General features: G+C 37.1%; 1 protein-coding gene across 1 annotated transcript in view; it reads right to left on the bottom strand.

Annotated features, from left to right (window-relative positions):
* Positions 1-24,084, bottom strand: part of LOC149780589 (sodium-coupled monocarboxylate transporter 1-like) — a 108,968-nt gene that overhangs the window by 39,822 nt on the left and 45,062 nt on the right. Inside the window, exons 8-16 of the mRNA XM_089936221.1 lie at positions 19,970-20,058; positions 19,371-19,498; positions 17,958-18,115; positions 17,183-17,373; positions 15,060-15,157; positions 12,841-12,956; positions 6,288-6,416; positions 946-1,043; positions 40-77 (exon numbers count right to left, since the gene is read on the bottom strand). Of these exons, the coding sequence (XP_089792347.1) occupies positions 40-77; positions 946-1,043; positions 6,288-6,416; positions 12,841-12,956; positions 15,060-15,157; positions 17,183-17,373; positions 17,958-18,115; positions 19,371-19,498; positions 19,970-20,058 (1,045 nt within the window). The remainder of the gene's footprint in view (positions 1-39; positions 78-945; positions 1,044-6,287; positions 6,417-12,840; positions 12,957-15,059; positions 15,158-17,182; positions 17,374-17,957; positions 18,116-19,370; positions 19,499-19,969; positions 20,059-24,084) is intronic.

The raw sequence follows: 24,084 nt of genomic DNA, 5'->3' as shown, positions 1-24,084 counted from the left end.
ATTGTGCGTTTATTTATGAATGGATCTGTATTTACTAACCTTTGCTATTTTTGTGATCATATAAAGTGAACAATTTTCTATACAGAAAATTATCAAGTCAAAAACAAAATTCGCATGTTTGTGGAAAATAAACATATTTGAGAAACGTATTTACCCTTATTTCTTGTTTAATTTTTAAACGTGACCGTTTTTTATTTATACATTGGTACAAGTTAGAGGTCTTACCCTATTTGTTTAGTAGCTGTGTATGATACAATCTCGTTAGCACAACTAGTCACGTAGATTTTGAATGACTGCCATGAAACTTTGTAAATATATACGGTCATGATTCCATTTTGTTTTGTAGCAGGTTGTGAAGAACAAAATCTCCATCTACGTGGACTTGACAAAGGCCTTTGACACTCTCAGCAGAGAAGGCTTGTGGAAGGTAATGGCCAAGTACGGATGCCCGAGAAAATTTATATCCATAGTGCAGCCTTTCTACGACGTCATGCAGGCAGGAGTCCAGGACAATGGAGAGACATCTGAGCCATTCCCAGTACCAAGGGCGTCAAGCAGGGTTGTGCTCTGGTACCGACACTGTTCAGTCTATTGTTCTCTGCCATGCTGACTAATACTTTCAGAGACGGAGCTGTTGGAGTCGGCATCAGGTACCGTACAGATGGAAAACTGTTCAACCCCAGGAGGCTTCAAGCGAAAACCAACGTTATGAGAGACACCATCAGAGAATTCTTATTTGCTGATGACTGCGCCCTCAACGTTGTCTCAGAAGCCGAACTGTAATGCAGTGTTGATAAGTTCTTCATCTCCTGCACAAGCTTCGGTTTCACCATCATTACCAAGAAAACGGAAGTCCTGCATCAGCCGACCCCTGGAAAGCCCAATGTTGAGCCCAACATCACCGCCAACGGACAACAACTCAACGTAGTGAACCGCTTAACCTACCTTGGCAGCACACTGTCACAGAACGTCACTACTGACGACGAGGCGAACCTCCGCATTGCCAGAGCCAGCGCAACTTTCGGCAGACTGTATGCCAACGTCTGGAATAGAATCCAGCATCCAGATCAATCTAAAGGTTTACAAGGCAGTTGTGCTCCCCACACTACTTTACGCACGCAAAACGTGGACGGTGTACCAACGCAACGCCAGGAAGCTGAACCACTTTCACACCACAAGTCTCAGGAAAATCCTCAACATCAAGTGGCAGGACAATGTTCCAGACACTGAGGTACTCGCCCAAGCAGGTCTCCCCAGCATCCACACCATCCTGATGCAATCTCAGCTACGCTTGGCGGGACAGGTTGTACGCATGCCAGACCGCCGCCTGCCTAAGAGACTCTTCTGTGACGAGCTATAGCAAGGACAGCAATCCCACGGAGGTCAGAAGAAACGCTTGAAAGACAATATGAAAGCTGCATTGAAAGCGTGAAAACATTAACCCTGATTCCTGGGAACAAACAGCAAGCGATCGAATTATTTGGCGTCCCTCCGTGCACAAAGGCTCCAGGCTGTGCGAATCTAGCAGGACAGCAGCTGCAGAGCTGCAGAGGCAAGCCAGAAAAGTGCGTGCCATCAACCCTCCTGGAGATGTCCCACTCACCCCTTGTCCCTTATGCAAACAAACATTCCGTGCAAGGATTTGCCTCATCAGCCACCTGCGTACGCACAGAACAGAATCAGCCCCTCCAACCTCGGATGGCTAGATGGTCCTCATCGACTCGACGGACGAACAACAACATGATACAATGTCGTTAGCACGCATATTTTGAAGGACTGCCATGAAACTTTGTAAATATTTATGGTCATGATTCCTTTTTCTTTTGTAGCAGTTTGTGAAACAAATTTAATTCGTACAACTATTCTTATAGTTTTTAATTGATCGCCATGGAACTGGGTAAGTATCGTCGCCATCACTAAAACATATTGGTATCGATAAGCCTATTCTCTACCACAAGTTGTGTTAGAGTTACTGCCCTTTAATGCCGTCTTGGACAGTCGTGTCCTCACAGTTAGATTGGCTGTTTTTCTTGCAGTTGTTTATGGATTGATGTGATTTGGTATATATTATGCACATATTCTTAGACAGTTGGATGCAGTACTGTATATGAAAGAATATTATGAATGCAACTACTCTTGTAGTTTTCTGCGGATTATTCTGAAACTGAATATATAGCACGGTCAACATCAGGTGATCTACATGTTGGCACATTCTTTTGCTCACGTTTTTTTAGAAGAGTTATTTTTTTACTATAGGATTGGGGTATGCAGGGATATATTAACGTGAGCAAATTACTCACCATTTATCTGGTTTGTTGTTGTTTGTTGTTTTGGGGTTTCTTTTCTTTCCTGAGAGAAACAATCGAACAGTTTAGCATTGTTAATGGAATAGTGCTCCAGATATATATCTCTTGGACCGATACACAGATAGATTCCACACACAAATAATTTGTTTTATGCAAGGTTTCGACCATTAAATTACCAGGGTTCTTTCCTTCTTCTCGTTATTATTTAAACGATTTGTAAAGGTTAAATGATGTTAAAATGATATACTACCGCAGGCGAATTTCTAGAGAAATGGTAGTTAAAAAGGTGGAGTATTGATCGCATATGTTTCTGTGTCTGATCATCAATTTTCACATCGTGTCAGTTTTTATGTAAAGTAACCCCTACCCACTTTTTACAACTATACTAAAGGTTAGTCGCTTTGGGTTAATGTCTTCTGAATTCTTCTCTAGAATAACAAATATACATATCTAATTTTTCCTCTCATTCAAAGAAAAGACTCTCTCTCTCTCTCTCTCTCTCTCTCTCTCTCTCATATGGTCATGACTAAAGTCATGCAATAGTAAGAACCAAAATAAATAATCATCAAAAATTGACAGACCGTTCTTTATGTTCAGTGGACAATATCGTAGATAAAATTACTCATAACTTTTGCTATACTATTTTCGTTCTTAAAAGATGTATGGCTTTGTGTCTTCATTGTTTAAATTTCAAATCAATATGAGAATAAGATAGAAATGTTATAAATCAAACTTTTTATTATAAAAAAAATTTCCGTTTCCCAGATTTACAATTTAGTTGAATACAAAACATACAATCGACATTTACTACCGCCAGATCGTATTGTTTGAAATAACACTTTTCCACTTAATGTACAGATAATGTATTATTATCAAAGATTTTGTGAACTAAATTCAGGTGTAGGGACCTTCGTTGCAAGAAATTACACCATTCTTGTATGCATGCAACACTTTATTGGTCATCATTTCATTGTTCCATGGTGGCTTCGCCATTATTAATTATATTATCAAATGCGGAAAGCTTCCACAAGTTTACAAAATACAATAATTATTCATGTACCAAATTATCTAAGTGAAATAAATGTAAACAGTTCTAAAAACTTGAAATTGTAAGTTAATTCCCATTCAAAACACCCCGTACTTTAAATTAAAATAAAGGCAAAACTACCAGTTACCTGTGTTTATATTCATATTCTACAAAAACAAAGAAAAGAGAGGTAAAACGGTTAAATATTTTCAAAATGCAACCTAACGCTTCCTAAAGATAAACATAATATCATCAATATTTATTTCTACTCCTTATTTCAGAATTATGTTTGTGCGTCGAGGATTTACCATCACATTTGTACAATCCTGTCCATAGAGTGCCTAGTAAACATGGTTATTCCAAAACCAGCATAGAAAAAAAATATAAAGGCCAAAAAGGCTACACTTAAAATAGATTTTTTTCTCATATAAACCGCACTCTTATAATCAATAGTTAAAGACCTTGGCAGCTGAAACACCATCACGGGTGGCATACCTAGGCAAACATGTTGTCTCCACTGTTCGTCTCTTACGATATGCAGTAGTGCGTGTCGGCCTGTTCTTCATTCCCCGAACCGGCAGAGTGGTAATGGGAGATATAAGCCAACATGCATCGTTATTTATTCTTGGTTTTATTTAGGATGGGTTAGGTCCATCCATCTTTTTACCTTCTCAAACTCTAGTGATCAAAAATGTCGCTAAATTGCGCTGCCCCTTTTTTTTTGGGGGGGGGGGAGGGTCTAAAAGAAAAAGTAGACCACGAAAACCGAGACCAATTTATCCCTAGATTGAATCTTTTTTTTTAATTAAATTATTATGTTGAGATTTTCACCATAACATATCTAGAGATACAACCGAGTTGATCAAATCTTTACACCAATCTGAAACAATGTTTAAACCATTACATTAAGGTCATGCTTTTTTTCATACGCGCCCAAATTGTCACTCATGCTGAGTTATTGTGGTTATAATGTCGTCGACCTTTTTGTTGGAATCAGGAAGCTTTATCTAGTGTTAATTTAGAAAAATTCAATAAGGCGTGGTAAGTAAATTCACATATTAAACAACGGACAATTAAGTCGTTAATAGGTCATGGTGACAAGAGGCTACGTAAGTTTAGCTCGTAGCTATCTTCTTGTATCATTATTCAGATCTTTATTAAATCTGTAACGCATGCTCATGATGTATTGGAGTCATACTTAAGCGAATTGAAAACGATTATACATCAAGTGGCACAGCAGAAAATTGCTGATCATTACATTTCTTTATTATAAAACTGGTAATTATCTGACAGATATTATTTATTCGTAGAAACGAAATTTATTCCTATTATTTAAACGTAATGATCATTGTTTCTTAATAACTTGAATGTTAAGCTCAATTGTAAAATGAAAAGAAGTATACAGATCCACGTTGTCAAAATAGAGGTAAACATACATATTATTTTTTTATAAATGGGTTATCTTTCCTTGTTTCATGTTGCCCATTTTAAAACTTTTAAAGCAGTTGAAATCACATTATACTAAAATATTCCAAAGTATGTTTTGAAAAAACATGACCAGTCTCAGATAAAGTTAATTAGTCTTTCGCTTTAACAGTACAACAACAATAAAAAGGGAATGTTTTTTCGTGAGCTTTTATTTCTCATATCGTGTTTCTTTGATTGGCTTTAGATGTTACGCGCAAATTTGAAAAATTCGCCATTTAAGTGGACTATTTAATAAATAAATGTACGCACACGGTTGATTCTTTGGATGCAAGCAGAAGCGGCCTGAGTGTAGATAGCCAACTGGGGAACATCGCGGATTGGGGAGACGGAGCAGCCCCCACCCCCACCCCAACACACACACAAAAGAGAAAGAAAAGAACAACTGATCGAACAACAGGAAGGTTTCCTAGAGCACGTTTTTTTTACATTTGGATGGTTCAGTTTATGCCCTGGACACGCTTAAAATGCAGGATCTTTGAGCCCCTTGGTACCAACGTTACTCGAGGATCCATCTTGGCTAACAAAGGTTAATTGTACCTTTTCATGTCTTGGTATAGACCATATAAATCTAGGTATCGAATACAGGTTGTGTTTATACGCAGAGTTGACGTGCATGCAGACTGTAATGAAAGAATCAAATAAAGTGAATGTATTTGGTTGACTGATCCTATGATGATTAAATATATTAGGGGCTTGTTTTCGAGAAAAGCTAACAAGATGTAGTACATTTTTTTCTCGCAGTATCGCATTGTTTTTAAAACTTTACATGCTTTGTTCTCGGAAAATGCTGTAAAGTATTACACAAGACAGATTGAATCACTACATAAAATACTAAAGTTTCTGTTATTCAAATATCACTGCACAAACTCATGAAAATCATATATTAAAAAAATCTGGAACACACTGCGAAATAATATTAACATCGGTCTTCAACGCCGTTTAGTCAGTGTTTACATTTATGTCGTAGACTGTGTGTAATAAAATATGTACATCTTGGTTCTTATTCTTTATTACGCACGACTGGTTAGAGAATAAAACTAACCGGGCTATATTTCCTGCTTTTGTAGCTTCTACAAATTATAACTATCGACATTGCTAGCAAAATCTATAAAGCGAATCACTTTTTTCGACTATTCTTCCTGTTTTCCTTCACTACATCAAATTTTATTGGACCTGTCTAAATAGCGTTGAAGACATATGCTATTCACAATAAACTAATGGATATATTTGAAGACGTATAAAAAATCAGTCGGTAAATACATAACAATATAGCGTTACTCTGTTTGCATTTAGGCTTTGATTTTACAAAGAAACGGTGTTCCAAGTTAAATATGGTCTACATAGGATAGCATAATATGGAACAATCAAAATTTTGTCGCAGTCTGGTGTAAGTTATCCACCATTTCCGATGATATATCTGTATATAGATTGTTGGATGTCTCGTTGATAGTCGGCACGTTGTTTACATGCTTCTTCTGAAGTTCTGGGGAGGACTTGGACACGAAGAACAAGTCTCCATTCTTCAAGTCTCCGTGCTTTACGATGACGTCACCATTGTTCATGTTTGGGCTATCAATTCCTGGACTGACTTTATTCTGCAAAAGTGATTTTTCTAAAATTATTCCCAAACACAACATTCTACAAGAGTACACCTATCCAAAGAGTGCATTTTCAGGATAGTTTAGAAAAGTATTCAAATACAATTTTATGGTGAACTGGATTTAAGGGACGATAATGTAGAAGAGGACACCTGCTTTCCCTTTTTCATCAAATACTAATTGACTAAATGCCCAGCTCCAATACATTAATAATAAACTCCATTCTTTAAAAAAAGTCCAAGATTTTCTTCGAAAACAAACTTTCATATTAGATGGTGAAGCCAATATATTCGATAAAAATGTGTCCACTGTGGACAGTGGCATTGTACGCACTCTGTTCGAGTTTCAACCTTAAGGAGATAAACATATTTAAGCCGTGTGCATCAGAACTGCAGGAGACAAAAAACAATCTCATATATCTGGTGTTATTCCATATAATGTATGCCATTCTCCAATGATGGGCTTCATGTTCTGAAACTTGATTGTGAAGCTTTCATTAATATATTTTGAAACGTATAATGTACATGCCGATTTACATAATATTGAAAGTGTAATGTACACGATGAGTTACTTTTCCATTCAGAAACGAACGGATTTTGTTTCTTTCGGTTTGCTCTTGATACAAAAGTCAGGTTGTATAAGATTTTCGTGGTGCAAAGGGAATCCAACACGATTATGACATTTTGTTGTTGATATGTTTCTAACTAGTTCAGATATCGAAATAAGGACGTAATTTATTTGGTACAAATAGAGGCTTTATCTGGTACTGCCTAGAGATGGCGCTGTTGGGTATTGAACCGGTAGCTAGATACCGCCTCTTTAGAACCGTCTGTATATATTGCTTTGATTATAGGCTCCGATTACATTGAAATTATTCAGAAAAATTAGGTGACTGGTCTAGGACTTTTGTAACGGTAATGATCAAACATTGTGGGTGTTTTTATTAACCAAGATGGCGAATTGGAAGTGGAGGATATTGCAGTATTGGCAAGATTATTTTCACTGCATCTAGATAAAGTCGAATTATTATGATTAAAGAATATGAATTACATGGGGGAATAATTTGGCAGTATTTGCAAGAAAAGGTTGATAGGATATGCAATAAAAGGTAGGTTGAATATGTAATAAAAGGTTGGCAGTACATGCAATAAAAGGTTGGTAGTATAAGCAATAAATGGCCGGTAGTGTATGCAACAAAAGGTTGGTAGTATATGAAATAAAAGGTTGGTAGTATATGCTATAAACGACTGATAGTATATGCAATAAACAGTTGGTAGTATAGGCAATAAAAGGTTGGTAGTATATGCAATAAAAGGTTGGTATCATCTGCAATAAACGGCTGATAGTATATGCCAAAAAGGTTGGCAATATATACAATAAAAGGTTGGTAGTATATGCCATTAGAGGTTGGCAGTATTGGCAATAATAGGTTGGTAGTATATGTCATAAAGAGTTGATAGTATATGCAATAAACGGTTAATAGTATATGCAATAAACAGTTAATAGTATATGCAATAAAAGGTTGGTAGAATATGCAAAAAACGGTTGATAGTATAACAATAAACGGTTGGTAGTATATGCATTAAACAGTTGGTAGTACATGCAATAAACAATTGGTAGCCTATGCAATAATAGGTTGGTAGTATATACAAGACTAGTTTGGTAGTACATGTCTATGCAAGAAACGGTTGGTAGTATATGCAATGAAAGGTTGGTACTATATGCAGGAGTAGGATGGTACGATAGGCAAGAATAGGTTGGTTGTAATATGCAATAAATGGTTCGTATTATATGCAGGAGTAGGATGGTACGATATGCAAGAATAGTTGGTTGTATATGCAAGAAAAGGTTTGGTAGTATATGTAAGATTAAATGCCGTTCGTATGAGATTGAGTGATGATTCATTTAGCTCATTAAAAAGCCTTGTATATGGGAACCTCTAAATTCTCGTAGTCTAAATAACTGTGTATTGGATGAAACATTGGCAAGCAAGCTTCACGAGTTGATCCTTACACAAATGAGCCATAATCGAGTTTAGATCTTACTGATGTCCTCTTTAAATAGAGTAGATCTATGCTGATACTTGACTATCTCGTAGAATGTGAGAAAATTTGCTATGCCATGGACATGTTTCCATGATAAGTAACACCAAATGCTCAGCTAGCTTTCTCAGGTTTTACTTACATCTAAATTGTAGGGTAAATGAAATTTGTGTCGTGGCGACACTTTCCTAACTAAATTAACGCAAGTTACCAAAAACCCTCATCGTTATATTTGTCGACCTGAGTCTGTTAGATACCTTCAACTTCCCGCGATCTCTACGAGACGGTATTTAAAACGTACAGAGTATTAGTGCGCAATAAAAAATAGTATTTTATTAGTGAACATTACGTCAACGCATGTCCTTACGCTTTTACACACTTTCTCTGTCTGATTATCCAACTTTTAAATGCGATTTTGTGTTCACTTTTCGTATATTGTTCAGACGCTGGAAAACTGCACTTTCAACCGCATGGCGGCTTTAAAATCGTCTGCCCCTCAGCCAGTCTTTGAAAACGGGATTCAACTAAAAATAAACTGGAGCTATACCAGGACGGTATGGATGATGCAACAAAGTTTGAATACTCCGTTCCTTCAGGAAGTCTGTCACGATTTATGCGCTGATGCGTTGACATGGAATTGACGGACACCTCGTGTATCATAGAGCGAACGGGTTTTTCAGTAGTATTTGGCTACACTTTGGGGACATACAACTGACCAAGTTACACTAAAAGAGTCATGCATAGGTACGTGCACGACAGAGCCCTTTGCATCGAATCCATCCAACTTTACATATGATGTAATTTTCAGGTACAAAATTTAAGCCTTGTATGCTGAGAAACAATGTTCGATTGCACCTGTTGACGTGCTAATTCGTTCTCACTGATAAACAATAAATCGGAGCTGGACACGCTGCAAAATTATTTGTTCCAGATTCACTACACTGGCTATCGAAACACAATAGGATAACATTTTATCTTTGCCAGTGCAAACTGGCCTCATCAAATCATCTCCGTTTTCAGAGTAAGTGAAATGAAATCCGTGGAGTTCATCGTGGTCATATATCACAGATGGTTAAAAAGACGGAGACGATGCTGGAGCAGCCTTTGCAAAACCCGAAGGCATTATCTCTAGCAAGTTACAAGATAAAATTTACATATTTACTATAGAATAGTGAAAGTCAAATATTTATACTACATTGAAACCTATGAAAACTAATTTCATTGTCTCTTTAGATTCCTTTCCAAACTAAAAGCCTTGAAAAATATTACATTTGACAAGTCTGTAATATCCTGGAACGTTCAGAAATATTTTTTGTATATACATAGCTAGACAAGGTATTCTCTACTATTAATAATGATAATAATAATAATAATAATAATAATAATAATAATAATAATAATAATAATGACTTTGTATAGCACCTAATCTTTAGAGGTTCTAAGCGCTTTACAACATTAAACAATACATATGACATAAAAACATGTATAATGATATGATTACATAAAACAAACACCATGAAATTAGAAAACATAAAAAACATGCCGAAAATATTTAAGGTAGGAAACATTATTAGGTCTTTAAGTTTGTTCTTGCAGCCGAAATAAGTGAGTTTTAAGAGCACTCTTGAATGAGATCGCTTTGTCTTTGTGTCAAAGTTCAGTGGGCAATTTATTCCACATTGCTGGGCCCTGGTATGCAAAAGAATGTCGTCCGTATGACTTCTTTTCATAGTGGGAATAATGAGTATACGATTGTCAGAGGAGAAGCATAATTATCTTGCTGGTTTGTACACATGGGTGAGGTCGGATATGTATGCTGGAAACGAGTCAGTGTAACGTAACACAGAGAACAAATTTTGTGTTTAATTTTGGATCGAATGGATAGTCAGTGTAGGGTACAGAGCAGCGGGGAGGTGTGCTCTGATCATGGTACTCTAAGTATGATCCGAGCATTTGTGTTTTGAACGCTTTGAAGTTTCTGAGTAGATATTGAGATGAACCAGCCAGAACTGAGTTACAATAGTCCAGTCTTGAAAGTACAAATGAACACACAAGTGTTTTAGTGACATCAACTGAAAAATATTTGCGAATTGAGCTGATGCGTCTCAGCTCAAGATATACAGCCTTCCATATGTTCATGACATGTTGGTGCAATGTGAGAGTACTGTCCAGAGTAACACCTAGGTTTCGTACTGACTGTGTGAATTTAATGTTGGTGTTGCTGATATTTATTGTTTGAGGTAAAGGCTGTGAATGAGAAAGTCTATGTTGTGATCAGATTGACCTCAGTTTTATTATCATTCATCTGCAGCCTGTTACATGTCATCCATGATTTCACATCAGAAATGCACTTCTCTACTCCTTGGATGGTAGCATCAACTTCAGTTGGGTGGCTAGATTTGTATATTTGGGTGTCATCAGCGTACAATTGGTGAGACACTGGATGATGATCTATGACACTTGAGAGCGGCTGAGTGTATAAAATGAAGAGAACAGGTCCAAGAACAGACCCTTGTGGAACACCACAACAACGATTGACTGGGCTGGAGTGTATTCCATTTGCAGGCTCAATTTGTGTCCTGTTGACCAAGTAGGACTTGAACCACATTAAGGCTGTATCATGAATGCCAAATGCATGCGGAGACGGTGAAGCAATATATCATGGTCTATTGTGTCATATGCTGCAGACAAATCAAGGAGGGTGAGGACTGTAATCTTTCCGCTATCCAAAGCAGAGAGAATGTCATTAACTACTTTTAGAAGAGTAGATTCATAGTTTCAGTACTGTGGCAAGGGCGATATGCAGATTGTGCATTTCTAAAAAGACTTTTAATTCAGATGAGATACAGGCTGGGATAGAACAACCTTTTCTTAGGTTTTTTATATGAATGGGAGATTAGAAACTGGGTGGTAGTTCTTTAAATTGTTATGGTCGAGTGTTGGTTTCTTCAGCAGAGGCTTTACAATGGCGGTTTTGAAAAATGATGGGAATTTCCCGGATGAGAGAGAGGTATTAATAACATCAGGTAGTGAAGGCAATACTGGATCAAGCACTCAAGCAGCAGTGATGTTGGAATTGGATCAAGTTCACATGACTTTGGTGTACTCTTCATCAGGATTGTGCGTACGACGTCTATAGAGACAGGTTCAAATGCTGCTAATGGTTGCCGGTGAAATTCTGTATCCCAACTGTATGGTGACAACGCTGTTATTTTAACAGTAATGAAAAGATAGCTAAAGCAACCAAAGTTACCTTGCTGCCACCTGTTTCTGAATGGAAGCTTCCATATACTGACCTTAAGTGCATGTCAACGTGATGGTTTAGGCGCATTTGCTGATTAATTTTTGTTCAAAAATTTCAAACTAATATATTTGAACCAATGTTTATTCAACCCTGATAATCGAATGTTGCGCACCTTCCAGACGAAAGTCATTTATCGGTACGGACCTTTAGCAAAATGATGCAAAACTGGGTAAAGAAAAGAGAAAGTATAATATAATAATTTTAAGAAATAACAGGGTTGTGTTGATTTTCTTTTCTCACGCAGCTTTCACAGCGCGTGACATTCAGTCCGGTTTGTATCGGATCACACCTACTGGTTAACTTAGTTTTAAAAAAATGTCAGAATACTTTAACGTTGATTTTGCAGTAAGTATATTTCTTGCGGCACGTATATAATGACCTTAAAATGAATATGGATGAACGAAGATCAAAATACAGTGCATAGTATACAAAATGTGTAATCAAATTCTAAAAAGTACACATATTACTGCATTAGTCGGTACTAAAACCCTACACGAACCGTATCACTTGTACTTTAGAGCATTATATAAATAGCATGATCGTCGTATACTTGGCTGCATATGTGGACTGGAAGCTCCACAAATTTCAGAACATCAAACCCAGTATTTGAGAGTGGCGTCCCTTGTATGGAAAAAAATGACATCAAATAGCAGTGTGTCGTTCGCGTGAACCGTGTCAAAAGTGCATGCCATGCCGTGAATTGACAGTAGAACACACTGTTCTGTCAATGTCCAGATTGTGAGACGAAAACTCGTTAATGTGAACTCGATACAGAATCTCTATGACGTTGTAACACCCGAGACAATTTTTATATTTTGAGGAAATGCAAGTTTCAATTATGTATTTATTGAATGTATATTATTTTTTGTATATTTTGCTTTAAAGACATTTTACAGAATTGTAACAGATCAACCTTATTTCTCAGATTTTATCTCCTGTTGCTTTTGTATAATTTTAAGTTTTTAGGAGTTTATATTTATTTGCTACCATAGCCATTATGTTATTGAGGTACGATTAAACGCTAATACCTACAAATACAAAGCATTTTGTTGTTGCATACATTACTCGGTCCTACCTTTTCAATATTGTCTTCATAGGTGATCTCTTCGTCCTTGATACGTCCGAAGCTGTGCATTTGATGATAGAGGGGTGACAAAAATTTACGGGGAACCGGTCTGTTCTTCGTACCACCTTAATAATAATAATAATAATAATAATAACAGTAATAAAGTGATTTTCATGAATGGAACGCACAAAATTATTATAATCTGTAACACTAGCTTGCATTTATTGCGAATAATTCGACAAAAATGTTTAAATTACAATACATTAAAGAACAAAATTTGTCCAAACATAATTTTTGAAAAAGTTGATCCAGAGAATATTATACGATATTTGATTTAACAGTTGCTTATTCAGTACATTACATTGTCTACAATTTAAATATGAGCGTCTCGTAAAATTAAATCACGGTACGAATTTATATGATCATGAAAATATCATTAACTGATTGTACGCCACATCAGAATATGAACGACGTTTAAGTACCGAGACTATGTGTGTAAAGGGGTGGAGTGAAATCGCCTGTAAAGAAACCCTAAGTACAAATAGGAAATATTTGCAAGCAAGGAATCCGCCATTATGGTTATGCCGAGCACACATCGCAAGGCAGGAATCCGTGAGTATGGAATCCCCGAGACTCAGCGGAAGGCGGGAATAAGCGAGTACCGAATCCGATCGCATTGTAATGAAGGACAGCACGTGCAGGACTATAAACCGTCTCTTCTCTCCAGCAGGGGATTTTGTCTCCTTTGTAATATCCCCAAAGAGACGGCATGTAATAATTAAAGAAAATTAAGAAAGAGGAAGTATGATTTTATAGAAGAAGAAAAAAAAAAACGTAGTATATTACTATTATGAGACACATGTCATTTTACCACAGGCATACGGAAAATATATTATCTTGCCAACTGCCTGTCCAGTCCAAGCAAGTTCTTAATGCTGAGCATCAAGCGAGGTAGCTCTTGGTGCCATTTTTTTCTTTCCTCTTAGGATGGCTTGGTCCGTGACCTCTTGTACACGAGGCAGAAGGACTAACCACTAGTCCACTGGACAGGATATAAATTATTACTAATTATAATATTTGTACTCGTAGTGTTGCTATAAGTCTAATGCAAGTGAGAACAGCTTAACTTCTACACGAAGGAAGCGCGGCACCGTAGACAGTTGAGATTTTGTTCCAGTATTTTGTCTACACACTGTCCCTAAAAGCGAAAGCAGTCACGGGAATCCAAAAGCGATGGTCTCTCGTGCATTATTCAGACAAACGTCACATTGGTGAACGTTGATGAATTAAACCTTTTTGGGCGCGGTCGTTTCTTCAACTGTTTCGTTGTCGTGGACACTCTCGAGCTCAATGTCGTCGACATTGTAGCGGAGTCGTCTTTTTCAGTAATGCCGCACTGATGCCGTACACACAGTTGCTAACGGTGCACAGAAAGTCCATTCTGATGCATTCTTTCAATTGGAATCACGACATGCACTGTAGAATAATGCTACGTTTTGCTTTGAGTCGATGTGTCGATGAAGTCGATTAATGTCAGTCATGTTATCGATGGTGCAGTTTTCAGGTGCTTGAAGAATTATTGTCATAAGGGGATTTCCTGATGCGTCGCGTGGAAGCTCTCCAACCCGATTTTTGTACGACTAGTGGAGCCAACGACTGAGATGAGAGTCGGACAGAGTCACGACTTCTCTATATAATTCTTCTTATCGTGTATAAGCTGCTTACGAATACGTTTAATGTAGGCCTCGAAAACTGTTTAACGTAACTAGTTCTTCAAGTTGGCACGCATAGCTAATGTCAAAATAATTTGTATTTCTTTATGTCGACGTCAGTCAGATTCTGTACTCGCGGTTTCTTGCCTTGCGATATATATAGTCTGGGATACAGTACCTGAGTTTCCCGCCTTACCATATTTGCTCGGCGTTTCCGTACTCGGCTGTTCCTACCTTACGAGAGCTGAGATTCGTACTCGGGGGTTTCCGTAATTTCTGCTTTGTATTTTCGTTAAACTCGGGGGTTTCTATCTTCACGTTTTCAGTGCAACCCTGTCAAGTACCTTGCTCGCAGACACGGTAAAAGCAATTCCTTGCTCACAGACATGGTAAAGAAATATTATTAAATTGCAACTATTTAGCCGAACGAAATTTGTATTAAAACATATGAATATATAATTGGCATTGCTTTGTTCAAATCAATATACATGTTTACAATGATAAATTACATCAAACCTGTTAAACAACTGACGATAACTGCGACAACGACAGCTACAATAACTGCAATAAGGCTGTACCATAGATATGATATGCTGTAAAACTGGTCTAGGCCACTGCAAAAAGATTATAGTATATATTTTTAGTGCAGAAAAGATTGTATATTCCTGAAATAGAGAACTGAAAGTCGAATACATATACGGTATGAATTAGACTGATTATAATCATATACAAAGCGCATTCGACTGAAAATAGCACAGAATCTGCTCGACATATTGTCCTTGACTACCAGGATATACTCTTCCTGTTCTTACCGTATGCACTAGCTGATAAGTCGAGTGAAACTGCAAAAAAATATCGTAATCTGCCCTAAAAAAAAGCGCCAGCAGATCAGGGTCAATGTTGTTTATTGTACTGATTACTCCAAACAAACCGCACATATCCAGACATGCTAACATATTGTGCGACGGCAGATCTGGGTCTGTGCAGTTTGCAGTTGGATTCGTCTTATAAGCGAGTACATACGGCATATAGTTTTCAAGCAAAAAGCCTTGAGTTTGATCTGCGGAGGCATAACGCGACGACAGAACTGGGTCTGTGTTGTTGGGAGTTATTGCTCGTTGTACACGAGCCAACATGATACATTATATTATGTCATTCTGTCGCCTTTTACTTCTTTCTAAGTTTCGTTGTGTTTCATAGCAAAAAGTGAGCCTCAACATTGTGACTCTCTTCAACCGTTTTTTTTTTTTTCACAATGGTAATATTTAATTATTTGCTCGCCGTGAATTTTAAACACTTTCTAAGTTACGAGTTTCAGGACCTTCAAATCAAATCTACGAACAAACAATGATTCATATTTGCTAATTCAAAAACACCTCAGTAAAAGTCAGACCCAAATAACGCAGAACCACGTTAAACTGGAACATTTTTTTCCTAACACTTCTGTAGTTCGGATCAACGTGGACTCTGGACTAAAAGCGATTGAACGAAACTTAAGAAAAAATCTGTTCCAATGAACGGTGATTAAGATCCCAAGATATTCATATCAGCTTTATCCGAATAGGCATATCACTAAGCACTGAGACAAACAAGGCTATACATTAGCATGGCACGTAATATAAACATAAAACTTTCTGTATAACAATTATCTCATCGGAATTGTTATTAAATTTTGGTAGATACAGAAACTTCATGAAAAAGGTTATAGCGTTTGAATCTGAGTTTGTTATAAAATGGCTTTCATCAGACCTGACTTTTCTAAAATATTTCGATGTCCCTTTAATTACATGGACATACATGTTTGCCGGAGACAGATTGGTATGCAGTCCGTATATATCTGTTCCGCTCTATAATTAGTACGTACTTCAGAAAAAGGGACAGTCATAAGGTGGAGTTGATTTCATTTGCAACAAGCACAGTGGAGAGAATCTTGGCTTGCCTCTATGCTGCTTTCATGTACTGTGACTGACATTTCTTTAGTTGAAGTAATTATGGAAAGCACACACTATCTAAAGGAGACAGCTGATCAAAATGGCTGCTATGTTGTAATACAGAAATGAGCAGAACAAGTCTGCAGAACACTAACTATAGCAATTGTTAAAGCAGGAAATCATGAAATAGTCAGCATAGGTAAAACAAGCTTCTGAAAGTGGAATAAATAAATTATAAATTATATAGCAGGCAAAAATTGTTATACACTTCTTTTTCCCCCTCCGATTTACATTTTAAGTCCGGGAACTGAAAAGAACCAAGCGGAGCCAGCAGTTTTTTAATAGATGTACATTTGACGTAATTCCAAGTTCTATACTGTACAACCTAAAAACGTTCTTTTAATAATACCTAAGATATGCAACGTCCCATTAAAAATATCAAGAATCATCAGTGAGTAAAATCTAGGAATTTTTTATCTTTGAAAAGCAAGCGCTATGCAAAGTCCGAAACTTTTGAGCGGAAGCATCAGAAAACATTACAGTTAAACCGGCATATGACGATAGATTTACTGAAGAGACATCCATGTAGCTATGTAAGGTCGTTTTTCTTCAGGCAAATAAATTCGCAGCTTGTAGGAGTATACTAATAGGAGAAGCTTTTTCAAACAGTTTAAAACTATTTGTCCATTTTTCAATTACAAAGCTCACCTCATCACTTTCGCAGGCATTGCCGCTGCTGTCGTTGTTGACATCATTGTAACAGTTGTCATGTTTGTCACATTGGCACTCTGAGGGGCATCACAGGGGCTCGGAGGGGTATTAGCGTTGGCCATTACGATTGATCCTATTGCAAGCCAGAAGCATATCGCCAGGCTGGCTATCATACCCGCCATAGCCCCCTAAAAAAGCAAGACCAAAAAGTTAACTTCTGACCTGATTGTTTCGAAAATGTTTATACGGTGCAGGAAAATAAACAAACAAAATTCGTTGATCATATCGTTTGAAGATGAGATCTTAAATTAGAAGTATATGTATTTTATTTCTTTATAAAATAAAACAAATGGCGCACACTCGGTATGTCTTGTCAAAATACAATGAATGACAAGTCATCAATATACGAAATACTGCTTAGTGTAGGCATTCACATACAAGATCTTTTGTTGTCATTATTTTTATTTATTTTTATTTATATTTATTTTTTCTTTATTTGTTTATTCATTTATTGTGGCGGTGGCAATGGTGCTTGCTGTATTGAGCATATATATGTCGGTTTTAGTGTAATTGTTCTTCTATGTTGTCTATAATTATTGGGTCATTTTGGTGCTGGTGGTAATACGGCAGTGGTCTTAAAATTAAATCTATTATCTTTTAGAGTTGTATCTATTGCAGTTATTATTGTTAATAGATAGATAGATGAACATCATATTTGTTACTCCTAACTCTAAAACGATATGTGAAAGATCATCATGATGCTTGTACCTACTATGGAATTGACGGTGGGGATGAACATGGCGCAGACGAACACACCCAGTAGAGGCCCACCGAGCACTCCGAATATGCTTAGTGCCACCTGTAGGATTAATTTGCCAAAGTATTCTGCTAAATATGCCAGTCCGATGGTCAGGCCTCCTGATCCGAAAGCTAAAAAGATAACAATATCATAGAATTAACACTGTTTCAAATAGAATTCGACGCAGCAATATAAATTGTGTTCCCGTGTTTGTTTCTACAAGTAAAGTATAATTTTACTTTAGGTCGAATGTATATTAACTTTAATTTCGACAAAAGTAAATGCATATTGTACTGTATTGAAATTATGTCCACGTTATGCAAATACGTAATTCCTGACTTAAAATTACAGGATTTGAATATCCTATGAGGAAATTCCGTTATATTTTCTTCATGTCATTAATACTCGAAAAGAGAAATGAACGGCAATGCTCTCTCTCTCTCTCTCTCTCTCTCTCTCTCTCTATATATATATATATATATATATATATATATATATATATATATATATATATATATATATATATATATATATATATATATATATATATATATATATATCAGTTTGACATTGTCTCGTGGAGATTTTCAAAATTAAAACATTGATAGGTATCAAAGCATGTATTCCCTTCGAGGAACAATTATTCTGCTGTGTGTGAAAATGTAATTCTCAGACTTAAAATCTGTTGACTTTACTCTCCAGAAGTCTACAGTGATATCCATGAGCAACGACATGCTATTCTTGATTCCACTATTGTATTATTAATGTGTGAGCCAAATTCACGCATTTATCATTTATCTCCCTTTTGAAAGTACTCTCCAGGAGTAATTTGTGCCTGTCTGTTAGCACTTAGAATAAGCAAAGGTGCTTGGTGATTCAGCTTTTGCCCGTTTTCGGAAAAGTCTGCGCCTTTCACACGACAGGTTAGATACTCCTTGCTTAAATTACTTGTATATTATGTTTGTTTAACAGAGCTAACTATGTCGTGGAAACCTGATCGCAATTTGTAGGCAATCGTAACCCCTATTATTACAATTTACAATGTTATTACAATAGGGGGTTATTACATACTCAAGCATCCAAATTACTGTGTCTCTGTAAAATATCAATGTCAAACAGATCATTTTTAATTTCTCCTAAAAGTCTATAAATGTTACGAATAAAACTTCTCTCTCTCTCTCTCTCTCTCTCTCTCTCTCTCTCTCTCTCTCTCTCTATATATATATATATATATATATATATATATATATATATATATATATATATATATATATATATATATATATATATATATGTATATATATATAACAGCATACCAGTAGAATATTGTAACAAAGCTAACTTTTTCAGATAAAATTTTATTATCCAGATCGCAAGAAAACAAACCCATTATCTTGGATATAATTGTTGATGCTTTTTCTGTCATCTTGACGCCCTTAACGGACTCATAGACTGGCTCAACCATGTCCATCATTATGACGAGGGCAATCGCATTTATTCCAGACGAAACAGTGCTAGAAAAAAAGTTGCATTTCTTTATTCGGTTTCAGCACCAGATGTTACTTCTGGGGAAAAATGTTATTTAGATGTGTGACAAGACTTGCACTACACAATGTCATTATATGTAGCTAAATATATTGATACTGACAGAAACAGAAAACCTACGAGAACAGTATTGACCAAGTCGTAAGTCGTTAAGTTATCGCGAGTACTTCACTAAGTTATTAAGTTATCGCGAATACTTCACTGATCATGTTGGTCTTTGCTCCGACACCAAGTTAATTAATATCATGTAATACGTAATTATTGAAATTGTCATAGCTTAAACATTTTTCATCCAAGTTTCATACAATTTTCACAATATTCTTCAAATTCTTATTTAATTACAAAGAGATACTGTCAGTGGAAAGTTCTACATTTAAATACAATGTTATACAAATGTATAGGCATGTTTATCTCATACGACAGTTGGCTAATTATTGTACCTTAGTGATGCACTAAAAATGCATGCCAATAACAACCCAGGGAAGCCATGGAAATCCCCTAGAACGTCCATAGTCATCCAGGGCATCAGCTGAAATGAAGATCATTATTGTTTATTAGTAAGATTTTTATTAGAGAACAGTAGCTTACGAAATTCTCCAGCTGAAGTGATACGAATCAGTATTTTCAAGCGATTTTGAATCAACATTTGATTACAGTGACCCAGGTGAATCTAAATCACAGAGTTTTAGCCAGCTAAGACAGGAAGGAAGGGCAGGTGCTCGCAAAATAATTGTTACTTTTATTCTGAAGTTACAAGAAGCCGATTTGCTGCAACAACTGTGAAAAAATGTGTCAAGTCACAATTTTTTATTTGAAAGCATTTCTATCACAAACTTTAAATGCAGTATATTTTAGCTACAAAATCTACAATGGCGGCCTGACCATTGATCCACATATGTGTTCTTTCTATTTATGTAGTAGCATTTTACGGCATCTCAGCATGATAATGGAGCCAGCTTAATGTAAAGTTTGAAAAATGTCAATATAAATTGCAAAATATTAGAAATATAAACCATTCCAAACGATGTAAGCATGAAGGATAACAGTACCCAATTTAAAAGGAAATGCTATTAAAATTCATTTAAAAAGATATTAAAATATATCATATAAATATTAAGGTAAAACTTTTAAAATCTTTAATACATTTTGCTGAACGTTTGTTATATAAACTGCATTTCATCAAATGTCAAAGATTGTATCAGTTAGCATATAATCATAGAGTTTCTTCGCAAAATACTTCCGTGTCAGAGATTGGAGGTGGATCCACTTAAAAAAAAAGAGTTCCGCTGGCATGGTATAAACTCTAGTTAGCCTTTAGGAGGTATGCATGAGTCACGTATATGTGTCCGATATGCCACTGGGATAAAACCACCACATCTCTGCAATTTGTTCTGAATGAGGGTTGCCACTCTCCAGTGTTGGAGTTTTTTGTTCTGAAGTTTGTGGACTTCTAACTCGGCACACGTTGCTATGTATGCATAACATCTTGATTTATACAATATTTTAAGACAGCATCGAATCTTCTATTCGAGAACGGGTTTTGACAATTTTGACCGTTTTATCTGCCCTTTCATCACTCTTTTATACCAATGTAACTACTCAATCAACAGTGAAGAATTAGTTCTACAGATAGAATGAGCAAATCATGTTTCTATCATATCTACGACATTAACGGGATGTCAGATTTAAGGCATCGCAAGGTTTTCAGTGTGTTGAATTTTACGGATTTTCCATCGTTGATTTATATTGTTTCTAAGTAAGAACGAATTCGGAAGCCAAAAAGTAGAGTGAAATGCGGATTCTCTGCTTGCAATGTTTGGTAGCTGGGACTGAACACTGCATACTACACGTGATCAGATGGAATAGAAGAGAGTTTTGTAGTATCATGAAGAGCTATTATTTTTCCGTCTGAGATAAAGTGATGATTCGTTTGCCTCAGCATAGAAGCATTCTAAAGTGGAAGTTCTAATGCACCCAGACGAAGAATATGCCACTGACTGTGTCGGATTAAGCGTCTGAATGTATGATTTACAAGTAAATCTATACACAGTCGAGCTCTAGTCAAGTTCAGATCTTACTAATGATATGAATAACTGGAGCAAAACCATCAGATCTGTTCCCAAATCTGTGATTGTCACGACTTGTCATTAAATCCCAATGGATTTTGTTTTATATTTCTCCCTGATGTGTCTTATATTTCAAAGAAAAGTTAGTTTACGTTCGTATCTAAAGCTCCCAAAGTCTCGCTCCTTCAACACGAAAAGAAGACAACCGCCCACGTTTCTATTCCCAAAAGGGACCGGACGCAGAAAGGTCTTATTGGTGGACGATCTTCGCAGAACCAAAAAGATCCTCGTCCGAATTAACAACTCTCAATACAAGATGTGTTTAGTCCGTGCCATCGTCGTAGGAGGAACGTATGCCGACAAGAACGACATGGCAGAATGGAAAAGAGCATGGAAAACTATTCAAAGATCGGACCGAGCCAAACAACAAGAAAAGCAGAATTTATGTTACAGCAAGCGGGGGACGGAAAATGTGACACTCCAGAAATGCAAAAATTGCAAGATGTCTTGGCTCCATGTTACACGTTGAAAGTACACCCTCACGAAGTGCTGGAAGCTTTGTTATTTCGAGGCGAAAATTTCAATGACGGAAAATATATTCACGTCTATCATCACGATGAACATTTCGATAGCATTACCAGTACCACTGTATCTCAGGGATACAGTTATGTTTGTGAGAAATGTGAATATGACTATAACAATCGAGAGCAACACAATCATTGTGGATCAAAATGACTCTAAACCCTGTCTTGACGAAGGACAAAATCGACTGCATTGCTCAGCTTGTCAGTCCAACCTGTTACCAACAACATCTGAAGACGCAAGATTCACAGCAAAAAAGTTCTTGTCAACTCCTGAGATTGTGCCCTACCTGTGAACAAGTCATACGTAGCAATAATGCCAAGGCGCAAGTATGTTCAGAAACGACGATGTCACATTTGTCCCCAAATCGTGGACTTGGAGCACGAATGCTACATTAAAAATTACTAACCCCATCAAGAGGAGGGGGACGATGACCAGAAGAAAGGCAATTTGTCCCCAAATCATGGACTTGGAGCACGAATGCTACATTAAAAATTACTAACCCCATCAAGAGGAGGGGGACGATGAAAGAAGAAAGGCAATTTCATCTTTATCGATTTCGAATGCATGCAAGAGATTGGTATTTACATTCCTAATTTCTGCGTGGCTCATCGAGATTGCGAGAAGTGCATCCAAGAGCATATCTTTCGTCATTGCCCTCAATGCAGCAAGATTACTGGAGGACGTGAAAAACTCTTTCGAGGACCAAACACGCTGATCGATTTCTCCCAATGGATCTTAATCCCTATCGACGAGACGTGGAGTGAAGAGAACATCGAACATTATGGGGAATGCCATCGCTATGCCACGGTGATGGCTCACAATTTCTCGTGATAAGATGGCCAGTTTCTTCTCAAAACAAGGCAATGAACACTCTAAAGTCACCTTGAATGGCGCCCAGATCATCTACATGAAACTGGGACAAGTGCAGTTTAAAGATTGGATTAGTTACTTGGACTTACAGGTGAATGCTTAAAACGTTTGGAATGACAGAAATGGACAAAGGCTATTTCCGCAAATTTTCAATACCGAAGCCAAGCAACCGGCCGTTCAGTCCCATTCGCCTCATTCTCACTACTACGACCCCGACAACATGTGCACGGAAACATGAGAAGCTTTCTACGCTTGGTACCACACTCACGGCTCGGACCCCTTCGACTTTCAGGAAGAAATGTTAAAGTATTGTCGTTCTGACGTGGACATTTTACGGTGTTGCTGTGGAAACTTTCGAGAACTGTTCATATAGCACGGAGGGATCAATCCATTGAAAGAAGCCTGCACCATTGCCAAAGCTTTTTCCTTAGCGTACCGCACACGATTCATGCCCAAAAACACCCTGGCTGTCATCTGCCCTCAGACGATGACCTTTAACAAAGGTCAATACTCGGACAAAGCCCTACACTGGCTGTATTACTTGTACAACAAGGAAGACAAATGGATCCAATATGCCCGAAAAGGAGGAGGCGAAAATACCATCGGAACGTATTTGGTGCATGGTTGGGACTTAAGAAACCCCAAGATCATGTACGGGTTTAGCGGCTGCTTATTTCACGGATGTCCCGTCTGTTACCCTTAACGTGACACTAAAAATAATTTTTACAACTCCATATGGAAGACTAGAACAAGGCCACTTGTCATTGGCGCTTGAAGTTATAACATCAAGGATAGCAAGTGGTGGAAATGTGGGAACACGAGTACGGTCACTTTTGAAAACCGATCCAGAGTTTAAACGTATCGTGGAAAATTACAAGCTGGAGGACTTCCTGAATCTGCAGGATAGTTTGTGCAGATCACGTGGAAAAAAACGAAGGAAGGCGATCGTTTGCCAAAGTGATGTTAAATTGTTTGTGGGGGAAAAATGGCACAATGGCCGTGTTTACCCAAGGCGGGTTGACAGAACCTTCCCG

The sequence above is a fragment of the Sinohyriopsis cumingii genome, chromosome 16, assembly GCF_028554795.1.
Source record: "Sinohyriopsis cumingii isolate HCF-2022 chromosome 16, ASM2855479v2, whole genome shotgun sequence".
Lineage (NCBI taxonomy): Eukaryota > Metazoa > Mollusca > Bivalvia > Unionida > Unionidae > Sinohyriopsis > Sinohyriopsis cumingii.
The sequence above is the reverse complement of the archived record's forward strand: the minus strand, read 5'-3'. Positions and strand labels throughout refer to the sequence as shown.